At 40.3% G+C, this 15,585-nt stretch overlaps 1 protein-coding gene across 2 annotated transcripts in view; it reads left to right on the forward strand.

Annotated features, from left to right (window-relative positions):
• Window positions 1–1,103: 1,103 nt before the first annotated feature.
• Window positions 1,104–15,585, forward strand: part of LOC131223094 (BURP domain-containing protein 3-like) — a 56,383-nt gene continuing 41,901 nt past the window's right edge. Inside the window, exons 1-3 of one of the 2 annotated variants that reach the window (XM_058218385.1) lie at window positions 1,104–1,239; window positions 1,919–2,030; window positions 2,596–2,717. In XM_058218385.1, coding sequence (XP_058074368.1) covers window positions 1,156–1,239; window positions 1,919–2,030; window positions 2,596–2,717 — 318 coding nt within the window. In that variant the 5' untranslated portion in view covers window positions 1,104–1,155. Of the gene's footprint in view, window positions 1,240–1,916; window positions 2,031–2,595; window positions 2,718–15,585 lie in introns of both variants that reach the window. The other variant, XM_058218386.1, reaches the window with a different exon arrangement.

Below are 15,585 nucleotides of genomic sequence, written 5' to 3' on the forward strand. Positions count from 1 at the left end.
ATGGAGCCATGGGATGGACCTGCACTTATATCATGTGAAGTTTATGCTGGAACTACTTCACGCTTTAATGATTCTGCATGTGACATGAGTATTTGAACTTATATTTATTGTATAAATGCAGTTATTGATGGCCGCTATGCTAAGAGCAACATTGGACCGGATTAGATTGCGCCCCAGTCGCTAGCTTTTACATCACACATAATGGACACATGATCATGGCCAGTGAGGTTGGTGTTGTAGACATCTTGTCAGAAGATGTGGCTAGGAAAGGAAGAAATCTAATCTGTCCAGATGGGGACCTTACTGAAACAGTTCATGTGGAAGGCTAGGAAAGGAAGATATTTGTAGTTTGTTTTGAAAATGTTAAATAGACCATTAATTATTTTGTTGATATTATGCTGATTGTTGTCTTGATGAATGTTAAATGGGTGAAATGTGCACAAGTTCAATTATTTGTTGATTATGATATTGTTAGCTTTGGTTGATAGAGAAATGAGGTCAAAAATCGAATTTAGCCTAGGTTGATGCTAAAAGAGGCTAAATCCATCTTTAGTCTCAGTTTTGCCTTGGTTACATAAACTGAGACTACAACTCCCGTAGCTTAAGGCTTTAGCCTCGGTTGTTGAGAACTGAGGTGAAAAATAGTTTTAGCTTCGATTGGAGGCTACCAAGGCTAAATTTGGATTTAGTTTCAGTTGGAAACAATGGAGGCTAAAATTTTAATTTAGCCTCATTTTGAAAAAACTGAAGCTAAAAAAGTTCTTTTAGTTTCACTTGAAGAACTGAGGCTATAAAAGTCATTTTAGCCTCGGTTGTTAAAAATGAGGTTAAAGCCTTTAGCCATGGGGATTTCAACCTCAGTTTAGATAATTGAGGTAAAACTGAAGCTAAAGGCTTTAGCCTCAGTTTTTACCTTTTTAGCTACAGTTTTGAGTGAAGGCTAACGCCCCCTTTTCTTATAGTGCATAGTATTTTCTTGTAAAGGATATGATAGGTAGGCCAGCCTTCTTTTTTTTTTTTAGCTGGTCCTGCCCGAATAGCCTATGTCTGTTTTGTATTGTTTATTATACGTAGAGGCTTCGAAAAAAAAAAAAAAGAAGTCGAATTTGACTGCTGCGCCTTAGGCTTTATAAACAAGGCTCACCGTTCCATTCTATGAACCACGTCAACTGTCCCTCTTTCTCTCACAACATGGATAGATGCCTGTCTTTCTTCTCCTTTGCTGGACTAGCTTATCTGGTAATAACAGCTCCTTATTGTCAACTTAGATTTTTTCGTTTTCTTACCTGGTGTTATTTGCATTCTGTTCATTGCAGAAGCTGACTGCGTAATGAGTAACTCAGTATGCCAAGCTTAGCATACTGAGTAAACTCTGTGGAGTCCATCGTGATTTATATATTTTATCCACTCCGTTCATAAAATTTAACATATAATTTTAAGGCTTAAGCTTAAAAATGAAGTATATCCCTTAACAATGAAGTATATCCAAATCTAAATTGGGTCACACCACAGGAAACAGTTTGAATTGAACATCTACCGTTGAAAGCTTATTGGGGGCCACAAAAGTTTTGGATCAAGCTGATATTTGTGATTTCCTTTTATTTATGTTTTTTTTTTTTTTTTTATGAACAGGTTGGATGACAGATTTAAATCACCATGGGCCTTAGAAAGGTTTCAACGATGGAAATCATTATTCCAACTGTTTCCTATGGTGTGATCCATTTAAGCTTTGTATATTCTTCATTTTTGGACTCATCATCTAAATTGAGCTGGAAAAACGGATGAATGGCGTAGATAAACAACATGCATTTACAGTGGGCCCAACAGAGTTTACTAAGTACCATAAAAGCATATGAGTAACTCAGTACGCAATCCGATTTCGTTGATGGCGGGCTAATGTGCATTTTTAATGTAACAGCTCACAGCGGCTGCAGTTGGAAGCCATGCGACGTCACCATCCGAGGCTTATTGGCAGAAGGTGCTGCCAAACACTCCAATGCCAAGCGCTGTACGAGATTTCTTCAACCTGGGTGAGTCAGGAATCAATCCTTGTTTTTAAATCTCATGGGTTTTTCCCACAACGGGTCTCGGCCCATTTTATCACATAGATGCTATTGTCAGAATGGAAGTTTAATGGAGTGCGGGCCACTCTGTAATTATGTTTTGATGATTTGGAGCGTTTATTTGGTGGGGGTACCGTGAGTTGGCTAGATGGTTGGAATTTAAAGTGGTTGGACGGTCCTGATCTTTTGCCATGTCGTTCCTCTCAGTGACGGACCATTATTCGAATTTGTCTAAGTTGTCCATCCGCAGCCATCAATAGGATGGTTTATCGGCTGGACTTTTGCAGTCTGACCCTTCCATGCGACGGCTGGTCAAATAAACGGTTCTGATTGCTGCACGCAACGTGTTTTGTTGCACGATTCCAAGGATCTCCATGAAGCACATAGGTCATGATAAAATTGCTTTGCATCAGAGGACAAAATCATTTTAATAAACTCGGTGAGTGTGTTCTGAGTCGACTCAGAAGAAATTCTCTAATAATAACCATGCTGTGACTACAACTAACTCTTGCTGTTATTACATGGACTGCAGACTTGATGGACGAGAAGACAGGCACCACCATTGACGTAGGCAAGGTCAAACACAAGGGTGGAGTCAATGAGAACACAGGCCACAAGGGAAAGCCGGTGGTCATCCATGCCATAAATCCCAAGCTCCTCGCCTACATGTATGCAGCCGATGCATATGCAGTCGATCAACTCCGTGATCAAAATGTCACACTCTACTTCTTTAAGAAGGACTTGCACACAGGTGCTAAGATGAACTTAATCTTCCCTAAGGCCATTAACACTCGGTCCACACTCCCTCGTGGGTCACTAAGCGGCCCGCCGCTTGATGGAAAAAAGCTTCCTGAGATCCTAAACAAATTCTCCATCGAACCCAAATCTCCAGAAGCTAAAGAGATCAAGGAAACCCTCCAAGCATGCACCGAGCCCGCAAGCAAGGGTGAAGACAGATATTGCACGACGTCAATAGAATCCATGATCGACTTTACAGTATCGAATATCGGAACAGATGTCCAGGTGTTGGTGACGACCGTGGGAAAGGACACATCGAACCAAGTGTACACCATTGCACCAGGGGTTCAAAACATGAGGAGCCCAAAGGCAGTAGCTTGCCACCCTCAAACATATGTGTACCCGGTGTATTACTGCCATGAGACGCTAGCCACGAGCGCTTACGTTGTCCCGTTGGTCGGGACGGATGGTTCAAAGGTCAAGGCAGTCGCGATGTGTCACGAGGACACTTCGTCATGGAACCCTAAACACATGTCATTCCAACTACTGAAGGTGAAACCAGGGTCTGTTCCTATCTGTCATTTCCTCCCTCAGGATAACATAGTTTGGGTCCAAAAATAACTAGTCCTTTTTCAATCTATGATTACATATACCTTTAGGTTGAATATGTAGTTGGTGAATGTTGTGGTTTATATCATGCTTTGTGTGCTCATTTGCTGGTTTTTTTTTTTTCATGAATATGATATGAGAGAGATTTCAGTATGCTTGTAAGGCTGTTGTGATTAATGAATAATAGCATGTATAAATCTCTCTTATGGTGTTTAATCTATGAGAGATCTGTCTCTTGTGTACAAGCAACCCATGTTACAATCGAAACATCTTTCTAAGACTCCTAGCTAACTGAAGAAATCCAGAAACATCACGAGAGAGAGAGAGAGAGAGAGAGAGGGAGAGAGAGGTTTTCACCCAAAATCGTGTCAGCCCTTTTCAATCTATTGTTTATTTATAGTGATTTTACAAGAGAAGAAGTGTTGGAGTAGTAGAAGGAGAGTAAAGCAAGAGTTAGAGAGATAGATAAGATGAAGAACTCTCCATATGTTTGGTATCCTGATCATGTATGGAAGACTTCTCTCCACACGTGTGGGCTCGGTGTATCCTTATCAGTAACTAATCAAATTACGGGCCTGCTTGGATTGGAGTATATTGTACGAGTGCGGATCCTCTGTTTGCAGCGCATCGGTGGCTCCCCGTGTTCTGGAATTTAATTGCTCCACGTCATTTATGCTGATATCAGCGCAGAACTTTAATAAAATAAACAGCAGTTTACAAAACTCCGCTTTATTAGGAAGAAAGGTTAAGTTTCCAGCAGCGGATTCAACGGACGCGGATTAGATACTGACAGGTTAGGTAGTGAGACTGCTACTGAAGTGACGTCATCAACTTCTGTGGGCCCCACCATCATGTATGTTTTGTATCCACACCGTCCATCCATTTTAAGAGATCATATTAGGGTATAATCCAAAGAATGAGTCAGATCTAAAGCTCAAGTGGACCCCACCACAGAAAACAGTGGGGAGAGTAAAGCCCACCACTAAAAAGTTCTAAGGGCCAGAAAGTTTTTGATCAAGCTGATATTTGTGTTTTCCCTTCTTTCATGTCTTCTTTAACACATGAACAGGTTGGATCTCAAATAAACATCATGGTGGACCTTCGGAAGGTTTAAACGGTGGGCATCACTCTCTCCACTGTTTTCTGTGGGGTACACTCCTGACTTGATTTGCCTCATTCTTTGTATCATGCCCTAAAATGATCTCTCAAATGTACGGACGGTGTGATACAAAACATACATCATGCTAGGCCCACGTAACTTGGTGACATCACTTCCTAGCGACTCTCCCTACTTAACCTCTCAGTAGCTAATCCTTGTCCGATTCAATGGCACGTAGCTGCCACCCTGGATAGGTGACGTTGACGGGACTTGACCATGGCCCACCTTTATATATCCACGCACTCTTTTTTTTTTTTTTTTTCAAAGTCTTCTTTTTCCAAAAGACGAAGAAGATACAAATCTTAGGAGGACCACATCTCGGGAAACATTGGTCACCGAACGGCAGCCATCGAAAACTTCCTAGTGTCCACGGCTATATTTTTTTATTATCCAACCTGTTGCTGATGAGGTCACATAGATCACGTGAAGGGAAAATACAAATATCAGCTAGATCTAGATCCTTTGTGGCCCGAGAAAAATCTTCAATAGTAAGTGACTATTATTTCTTGTGGTGTGGTCAACCTGAGATTTGCATCAATTTCGGTTTGTTTTTTTCCCTTAAAATGAACTAGCAAAACAAATAAACGGTGTAAATATATAATACATACATCAAAGTGTGCCCCTTGCTCAGGTTTCACTCACATCCTAGGATATGAGGTTGCAACAAAGTTGCATTACCTTTTCAAAACCAGATTGCATAGTTTAGCAAGCAGCAACCCATGTCGGTATTGTGTGCTAGTAAACAATCTCCATGGGGCCACCATGATAGATGTGTCTTATCCATGATGTCCATCCATTTTTCACACATCATATCAGGGCATGAGCACAAAAAAAAGGTAGATCCAAATCTCAAGTGGATCACACCATTTAGTAATTGAAAGCTCACTATTAAAAACTTCCTAGGGACCACTGTAATATGTATTTGCCATCCAACCTCTTGATAAAGTCACAAAGTCATGAAGGTAGGGAAAATACCAACATGAGCTTGGTCCAAAACTTTTGTAGCCACCAAGTTTTTTATGGTGGGCATCCAATCACCAATTTCTTGTGGTGTGGTCTACCTGAGATCTAGATCAACATTGAGTTTGTGCTCATGCACTACAATGATCTATAAAAATGGATGAATGGTATGAATAATACACATACATCATAGTAGGCCCAGAGTGTTACAAGATAACCCCGTTACTTTGGCTAGTGTAACAACACTTTGTCTAGCAATTCCATCATCTTGTCTACTGGAACTTGTCACTATGTCTAACAATTCCATCACTTTATCTAGTGGAACTCATCACTATGTATGGTAATATCATCACTTTGTCTTGTCAAATCACTTTATTCCACAACCTTGTCACTTTGTCTTATGAAACTATATATCACACTTTTTTCGGCAACCCCGCCACTTTACTTAGTAGAACCTGACCACTTTATCAGGCAACCTGACCACTTTCTCTAATAAAACCTGTTACTTTGTTTACTACAACTACACCACTTTATCTCACAGCCCCATCACTTTGGTCTAGTAGAATCTTGTAGCTATCAAGCAACCCCATCACTTTGTCTAATGAATCATGTCACTTTGTGAAGTAAGATTCCATCATTTTATCTAGTGGAACCACGTTACTTTGTCAAGAAACTTCGTACCTTTATCTAGTAGAACCCCATCACTTTATTTCATAATCCTGTCACTTTGTCTAGTGTAACCTCGTCACTTTATCTAGTAAAATCCCGTCATTTTGTCCAGCAACCTCGTCAATTTATTTTGCAGAATCCCGTCACTTTATCTAATGAATCTTGTCACCTTGTTCGGTAACCCTGTCACTTTGTCTAGTGGAACTTCATCACGTTATTCGGCAATCCAGTCACCTTGTCTAGTACCCATCACTTTGCTGATAGAACTTTTTCAACTGTAAATAGAGTTTACTTATAAAAAAATATTTATATGAACATAGTTATTGACTTATATAGGGCCCACTATAATTTGACGACAGCCAAAGCAGCTTGAATCGATGACCGGAGAAATCTGTGACATCTAGCATCATCCCTAACAATTCCATTCAGTCATCCTCAGAAGGTACCGGAAGATCATCCTCGAAAGGGATGGATCCTCCGTCATATCGGAGACCCAGCTGCATGTATATGTCATAAAGAGTAATGCCCCACTCCCCAAAAGGTAACTGGAAGGTATGGGTCTCAGGGTGCCATCATTGAGCCAAAGCAAACAAGAGGGACATGTTCGTCTTGCTCAGGCGAATCCGAAATAGGTGAGCAAATGGAGTACGCTCCAACACCTCGAAGAACAATGGCTGCGGATCATAGAACCAATCAAGCCAATGTGTCCTGACCCCTCGTCCCCTCATGATCGAAGGCGCACCGCCATCCCGGGCTATATCGAAAAGGTGTCAGCCCTCTTGCGGCACATGGCACGGATCAGTCGACTGATGGGAAGGACCAGCCTCATTTCTACCACGACGTGGCATACTGCACCAACAAGGCTCACAGGTAAGTACCCTTCTCACCATAATGTCAAAAGCCCAAACCAATGGTCAAAGGTCAAAAGCCCAAGTCAACGGTCAAAAGTCAAAGTCCAAGTCAAAATTCAAAGGCCCATTCAAAGGCCCATTTCAAAGGCCCATTCCAAAGCCCATTCAAAAGCCCATTCAAAGGTCCATTTCCATGGCCCTTTTCAAAGGCCCTTTTCAAAGCCCATTCCAAGACCCATTTCAAAGGTCCATTTTCAAAGCCCATTTTTCAAGGCCCACCCTCATGCCCACATGTCCATAATTTAGGCTCATCTTCACAAATCCATTTTTAGGCCACATATTCAAATAAATGTATTTGGCCACATCAAGATCATGATGTGGGGCCTACTTGAAAAATCTCATCCATCCATCGTCCACCATAATGACCAATCATCAAGATCCAAGCCGTGAAGGCTCTCAAGTAGGCCCCAAATCATCCATCCAACGATCCAGATCACCCAAAATAAAATAAAAATATAAATATAAAAAAAAGAATAAATAAACAAAATTCCAAATAAAAGGGTGGGGCCCCTTTTCTTATCACACCCCACTCCATCAAAACATAAAACACAAAAAAGAAAAAAATATACAGCCAGCCATTTGGGCCAAACAAAAAAAAAAAAAAATCCAACAAGATCCAACGGTTGAGATCTAGTCAGAATAAATCAACAGCCTTGATCATGGCCCTCCCCAAACCCATGAAGAAATCCAACCCGTCAAAAGCTCTTTAAATAAGTGGTCCACCCAAAATCTAGCAAGAGCCCCCTGATCAAGATTACCTGAAAATGGGAAAAGAAGAAAAGGCAAGAAAAATACAAGCAAAAAATCTATGAAAAATCCTTCAAAATAGCTTTCAGGGACCACAATGGAGTCCCTGGATGTCCCAAGTGATGAATTCAAATAGGGAAAGAGGTGTCATCGGTCGGACCAGCGCACAGCTCGGACCATTGGACTAAACAGTGGACCGGTGAAAGTCGGACTGCTGCCTGCGGGCGGTAGTCGGACTATCGCCCGACTAAAAGTGGCTTAAGGCAGCGAGCTTGTCCCCTTGGGGTGGGTTGGAGCAACTGGTTTTCCCTTCTGTCCATTGGATAATAACCCCATAAAAAGACAAAAAAAAAAGATAAAAATAATAATATAAAAAAAAGATGCTCCTTAAAAACTCATGACAAGTTCAAATTCTCGCGAGAAATTGATCATCTCAATAAAGCATATCTTGAATATTGCTGAAAAATGCAAAAACACAAAAAAAAAAAAAAAAAGATACAAAAGAAGGGAAAAAGAAAATATTTAATAATCAGCCCCATCAGTTAATAAAAACCAGACGATCATGATCATCCATAGGTTGGATGAATATTTCCAAATATCTATATATATACATAATTTGAACAATTAGCTCACTAATTTACTAGTAGAGGCCAAAGACAAAAAAATATAATATATACAATAAAAAAATGAATGAAAAATGAAAAGAAAAATGTGTGTGTGTGTGTATATATATATATATATATATATATATATATATATATAAAAGTAAATAATTACTATAAAAGAACAAAAATAATAATAACAATAAAAACCATTAGCCCCATTAAATTATTTGTGGAGGCCATTTGACTTTACTATAAATAAAAACCAAACGATGACGCCCACCCGTGAGATCGAACAGATATTTTTCAAAACCCAAAAATATCTTCAAATAAAATCCTTAAGGAGTCTAGCTCCAAAGAGGATAGTTTTCAAAAATAAAAAATAAAAAACGCACGCGGCGTGCAGTACACTAAGTAATCTTCCATATTCTCCACTTGCGATCAGTGCAAATAGCTAAATAAGATCCGATCTCTCGGTTTCCCCGAAGGATGATCGAATCCATACATGATTCATGTACGATTGGCCCAATCTCTATAACTGGACAGTTGTACGAATGCTAGTAAAAGTAAGTGAATCTATATCTGGAATGAAGAATCAAATTCAAAGTGACAACAATCCGTTGTAACCAAAGTATCAGAATCAGCAAACTGTATGGCAAAGGAATACCTGCACATACCTAGTCTGGGATGTTCGAAAAATTTGATTGAGTTCAAGTCAGCGTAGTGAGTTCCCCATAAGGCCGCACCAACGCGCAGGGCAGCTAACCACTTTGACAATCAAACAGACCGAATACTACCAGGGTGATTATATAGCAAAGAAAACGACAGACCAAACAAAATGGGAATCTTCATAAAACCGCACCAAAGCATAGAGGCCTTAGTTTTCAGACTCACCCTCCAATGCTATTAACAATTTGACGTGAAACAGTTGTGATTGGTGACCCGTAAAGCCGCGACGAATGCGCAGGGGACAATCACAACGCTTTCCTCAACCCTCATGACATGTGCAAGTAATCTCTTTTCTAAACATTCAACTGACAATGATATAATGGTAGGCAACAAATTTGAATCACTATCCTTTCTGACCAGAAGGGTGGGGTGTCCACTTGCTTTAGCCTTCGGTTGCTCGCAACCTCGGCCAAAGAGGGGCATCTGTAAACACCCCACTCAGGCTAACCTCTTGAGAAGGCTAAGACAGTCCAAGAACCATGATCATATCTTGAACCAAACCCTAATCCGAACCTTACCTGAACCCGAAACCCTAATCCGAACCTCACCCGAACTCGAAACCCAAATCCGAACCTTACCCGAACCCGAAACCCTAATTCGAACCTTACCCGAACCCAAAACCCTAATTCGAACCGTACCCGAACCCAAAAACCTAATCTAAACCATTAGAACCTCCCAAACCCAACCTAAAGTCCCAAACCTAGGACCTATTCAAGACGAGTCAACCTAGAAATACACTCGGATGAACCAAAAATCAAATAAAGAGACCATCGGACGAATCAACGCATCAAGCAAAGCCCACACGCTCGAGCCCGGCCCGAGTGCGGCCAGGGCGGTAGTTGAACTACCACCGACGGTACTCCAATTACCACCGCTCGCGGCCCGCGTGTGGACAGCTGTCACAACTTTCAAATGTTAACTTTCTCAAGAAATTACCCCTCCAACCTTCACTATTTACCATTTTACCAACACCAAAAGACAGAGAGCGCCACATGGCACTCCCCTCTCCTTAACCAACCATAACTTGCCACCTCATCTTTTATCCCTCCTAAACCCTACAATTACCATAAGACTATTGGAGAAGGCTATAAATAGCCCTCTCCTCTTCACATTTCAAGCATCCACTTCTCATTTCAAAAGCTAAGTGAGAGAGAGGGAGGAAGAGAGAGAGGAAGAGAGTGAGAGTGAGGAGAAGCTCTGAAGCCTCCAAAATCTACATTTTTCCAGCCATCCCCTTAGTCTACTCCCTACCTTCTCAACCATCCCTAATCTCCAAAACTAGCCTGGATTGATCATGGCCCAGTCCATATTTTAACCTACTCAAGATCAAGCCAAAGATCCATTCATTCAGGCATTCATCATGACATTTATTCCCTTCTCATCCCCCATTTCTTATTTAGATCTCTAGTAAATGTATGCTCTGTGACTTGACGTACATCGGATCCTGTCACATCAAAAATTCCTAGCAATCTAATCCGTTTTATTTTTTTAACATGAGCATCATTACATCCGCCTTATAGACACATTCCCGGACGTATGCTCTGTGGCTTGCCGAAACCTCGGATCTTGCTACATCAGAAATCTATGTATGTCTAGTCCCATCTCGACCACAGTATCCATCATCCCTTGAGATTGTTTTATCACACTAAGTAGAGACCGTACATTTGTACGGGTAGAGAGGGTGCCTAACACCTACCCTTTTTGTAACCAAGGTCCCTTACCCGGAGTCCTAGATCACAAACCAGGAGTCAATCTAAGGTAGGAGAGTCTTCGGATTTCCCAACCTTACGTATTTCGTGGGTTCTAACCGACTGTGGGATTCTGAGATTAATTGGCTAGTGGCGACTCTAACATCCATAAGTCAGCCTAATCACCCCCACCACCAAATCCATAATAATCAAATCAGCGTAGGCGCCAAATTTTCAGTGTCTACACATTCAATCACCGATGTTTTCCTATGATGTGGTCCACTTGAGATTTGAAACTGCCTCATTTTTGGGCTCATGCCCTTAAGATAATGATCCAAAGTGGATGGACGGTGTGAACAAAATACCTACATCATTATAGGGCTCAAATAGCACCGTCCAGGAAATCAGTATCAGGGGCCCCCTGCTCTCCGGAAAGTGTCGTGGATTGGGTGCTACTGCTGCCCGACCAAGATAGAGACGAATGGTCCTGTTAGGGGCTCCGTGGGACCAATCATGATGTATATGTTTTACCCATGCTGTCCATTGATTTTGACATATCATTTGAGCTCATGAGTCTAAAGAGGAGGCAGATTAAATGCTTAAGTGGACCACACCATAAGAAGCAGTGGGAATTGGAAGCTCACCATTGAAAACTTCTTAGGGCTAAAAAGTTTTGGATCAAGCAGATATTTATGTTTTTCCTTCATAAAGGTCCACGTGACCTTATAAACAAGTTGGATGGAAAATAAACATCACGATCAACTTAAGAAGTTTTCAATAATAGGAATTCAATCTTCCTCTGGCGTGGTCCACTTGATCCTTCAGTTTCCTTTTTTATTTTTTTAAATTATTTTCCAACTCTTTGCTATCAATATCAAAGTTTCATTTATTGCCAATTTATATTTGTATATTCTACAATGCATCCAAACAGCTTCTTATTTCTTATTAAGCGTTTACATAAGCCTACGAACACTTGCAACCTGTAGCTTGATTAGATATTGTTCAATGTTGCAGTATGGAGATCAATCATTAAATCCCAGGTTGTAGCCAGAGAAAAAGGTTTGGAAACATAAAGTCCCTTCTATGGCTTATACCAACAAAGCAATTAGTGCAATTAAGGAGTCTGATTGGTTGACTGAGATATCATAGACCCAAAAAAGTGATTAGTATAAAATTAAGTAATCTGATTGGTCGACTGAGTCCATGCCCAATATTAAAGAAATGCATTATTAGGGTTTGCTCAACCAGCCTACACAAGACTTGTAACTTGGCATTTCATAAAAATATTCTTGTTGATGTGCATTTTCTCATTTCCTCTATAAATGCAAGTGGACAGGCATCACGGTCCACCAAAGACAGCCATGCAGCAACTTCAGAAGCGGCCATTTGTCACGCTAAGGCTTATAGATAGTCGCATGGTGACAGGTGTGTATAAAGCTGGATCCATATTGACCAAAATCCCTAGGTAGTCCAGCAGATTTCGTATGAAAGACTTCGAAAGTTATAAGATTTTGAGCCACAGTTAGCAGTGGACCATCCTGCAGGTTCTAGGACACAGAGACAGTTGATGAACGGAACGGCTTGTTATGCTCATGGCTTGAGGGTGGTTGACGAAGCTACAGGTCTAACCAAGGTAGGCCTTGTGGTGAGTCGAGGTTGAGAATAAATGGTGACTCGGCCAATTTTCAACTCAGAAGTCAGAACCAGGTGATTTGGTCTGTGACGCTGACGCAGGGATGTGACGAGGTCGATCACCGTCTTCCACAGGGATGACTACTGCGAATGCATTGAGCATCTACTCCTTAGAGAGATTCTTCTAATTCATGAGAAAAGAAAATAAGAATAATTTCTAATAATTTAAAATTAATTAATTGACAATAAAAAATAAATAAATTTACAATTCTTTAAATAGTGAACTCAAACTTCAGACAAAGACGTGACTTACTATTTATATACAGTTATGGCTTTTGGTCAAAAATAGTAAGTGTCTAATTTGGCATAACCATATTATTGTCTTAATTTTGTTAAACCCTTTTCATGTTTGGCATAACTATTAAAACTCAAAGGATCAAAAGTTATAATTGAATTAAAATTTATTATTTATAGTAAAATTGAAAATAAAAACTTCTTTTAACACTTGTTTGAATCTCGCAAACCCTGCATAGGCAACCGGGTTGGTTGGATAGAGTAGCTTCTCCTACCCAGAACCACGTAACCTGGTTGGTTGGATAAAGTAGCTTCTCTTGCCCAAAATCATATATGGTAAGTCGAAAAGCTCAATCCAATTTGGCTCGGGAGATATGGTTATTTTAAAGTTCTGATGGCCCTGATTACTTCTAGCCTATGAAGATATGGTTATTTTAAAGTTCCCGACAGTCCTGATTACTTCTGGCCTGTGATCAGGTTTTCTCTAGTCCATCTTGGCTATGAAAGTGTCAGCGAGGCTCTACATCACTTTGAGTGGCCAAAGTCAATTTGGAGGCCCTGTTTATTGGTAACGGAACAGATTACCAATGCCCAAGATTTGGTAAATTTGAGGGTAATGATCCGGTGATATCCAAACGGTTATATGGTACAACAAAATAGGAAGATCCTCACCCTTTGATCGTGAGAATATTTTCTGCTTTTTTTTTTTTTTTTTTTTCTAAATTAGTAATGATATATTTTCGGTGAAAATGGACCACTGTTGTATTATCTCCTTAGCTATTAATCAATGTTTTAGGAAAGATTTTCACATTTCAGTGAGACCCATCATACGAGCGGTTTGGATTACTGATCCATGGGCCCAAATGCACGGAACCTTGCATGTGGAATGACCCTATAGTTTCTCTCCCCTCTTGAGGCAGTTGTTTTGGGTCATTGATCTGGGACCTTCCTCATATGGGTCTAACTGGGTCCCACCGACTAATTAGATGGGCAGAACTTGATTTCCAAGCTCATTTAGTTACCCGATCTGACTCTCACATGACATGAAGTTGACCCCTTGAAAACCCTAGATCTAGCTTTAGATCCGAGGTCCCAAGATCATTGGTCAGACCTCATCCCATCTCAGCCGATTTATAAATAATAATAATAATCAAATTAGAATCTTGCAGTTTTCTGAGTTTAGTGGACTTTGAGGCCTTTCTGTCCCTTCGAGCTTGCTTCTAAGGCCCAGTTTTTTATGGGCCTAATACATTGAACTAAATACTTGAAATGGGCCATCAAATAAGGCCCGAATCCACTAGGAGATGGTTCAGCCGTTGAAATTCGGCTTATTTTTTAATGTGTATAAGGGATAAAGGGCTGGGTTATTATCAGCAAAGAATAACCATGGCAAGACCATGAAAGGTTCAGTACTAGTATTCGGTTCCATCCAGCCCACCAATGGTCCTAGTTCAGTCGGGTGCTTTTTAGACATGTTGATGGTCTAATCATCGATCTGCACCGTTCATTAGGTTCAACTCACTTTTGATTAGCTATAGTGACAAGTTCATGTTGACTAGAGAATGGCAAGCTTCTGATGTTGTACTTTCTTTTATAACGGTAGGTTTGCCAAGGTTATGGATGGAATGGTTATTGTCATTAGATGGAAATAATTCCTTCTAAGCGGTACCTTTGTTAGTTTTTAAATGGGGTGACTCTTCACCCTTATCACCCTTATGGACAGCGCAGTTGTGCAGCAATCCAGACCGTCCAAATCACTGACCGAATTCTGTATCCCGCATGACCAAACATTTCACTGTGATCTCAGCCATTTGGTATTTTTAATTTAAAGTTTGGACCAATCATTATTTCACATTTAACCATTCATTTGATAACCATTAATTAGATGGTTAGGATTACTTGAGCGTTCTGATTTTAGAGATATGATCCATCAGAAGTTGGCTCACCTATTTGGACGATCTGAAATGAATTGGCTTACAAATGCCCACCGTTGAAGATTTAAAAGAGGAAATCTCTGCTTTGGACCACAAGTTATAGTCCTCCCTCTTTATAACTTGCTATGTGTATGTGAAATCCAACTCTTCATAGAGGTTGGCCCCACCACGAGGATTAACTAGCCCATCTATTCATCAGGTGGGCACACAATAGAAAACAATTTCTAGACATTGATGTATAGAAAAATACAAATGTGGTCCACTCAATGAGCCGATGTGGCTGAATTTTGCACAAGGTTATCTTCATGATGGGATCAACTTATTAGACAGGTTGGATGTCACACTGACATGAAACATTGGAAGTTATCTCTGGGTGGACCCTAACAAATAGTCCAACCGATTGGACTTCGGACCATTTTCTTTTTAAAATGATTTAAAACTAACGCAGGAGTTGAGCCAAAGAGGATCTTTCAGGCCCTTTCCGCTTTTCGATTTTACAATTTTACTATTTAGTTCATATTTATTTTCAGTTTTATATTGGATCCCCTTCTCCAAAAATCATACTCCTTTAGTGGACCTCTGACATAGGGACGAACATGTTAAGGTCAACTGTCGCCTTCCTCAAGGATAACTACTCCGAATCCATAGAGCTTCCTTGAACTCCTCGCAAAGACTTCTCAAACCCATGAAGAAAAAGCAAGGAAAATAGAAAATAAATACTATAAAATTTATAACTTAAGGATACTAAGACACGGAAGAAGTTTCGGATCTACAATTAACTCTGAAATTTCAAGCTTATTTTCATATCGAGAATTGGTCTAAAAAAGTTGACTTAAATTTGTAGACCCCA

The sequence above is a fragment of the Magnolia sinica genome, chromosome 13, assembly GCF_029962835.1.
Source record: "Magnolia sinica isolate HGM2019 chromosome 13, MsV1, whole genome shotgun sequence".
In the NCBI taxonomy this organism is placed as follows: domain Eukaryota; kingdom Viridiplantae; phylum Streptophyta; class Magnoliopsida; order Magnoliales; family Magnoliaceae; genus Magnolia; species Magnolia sinica.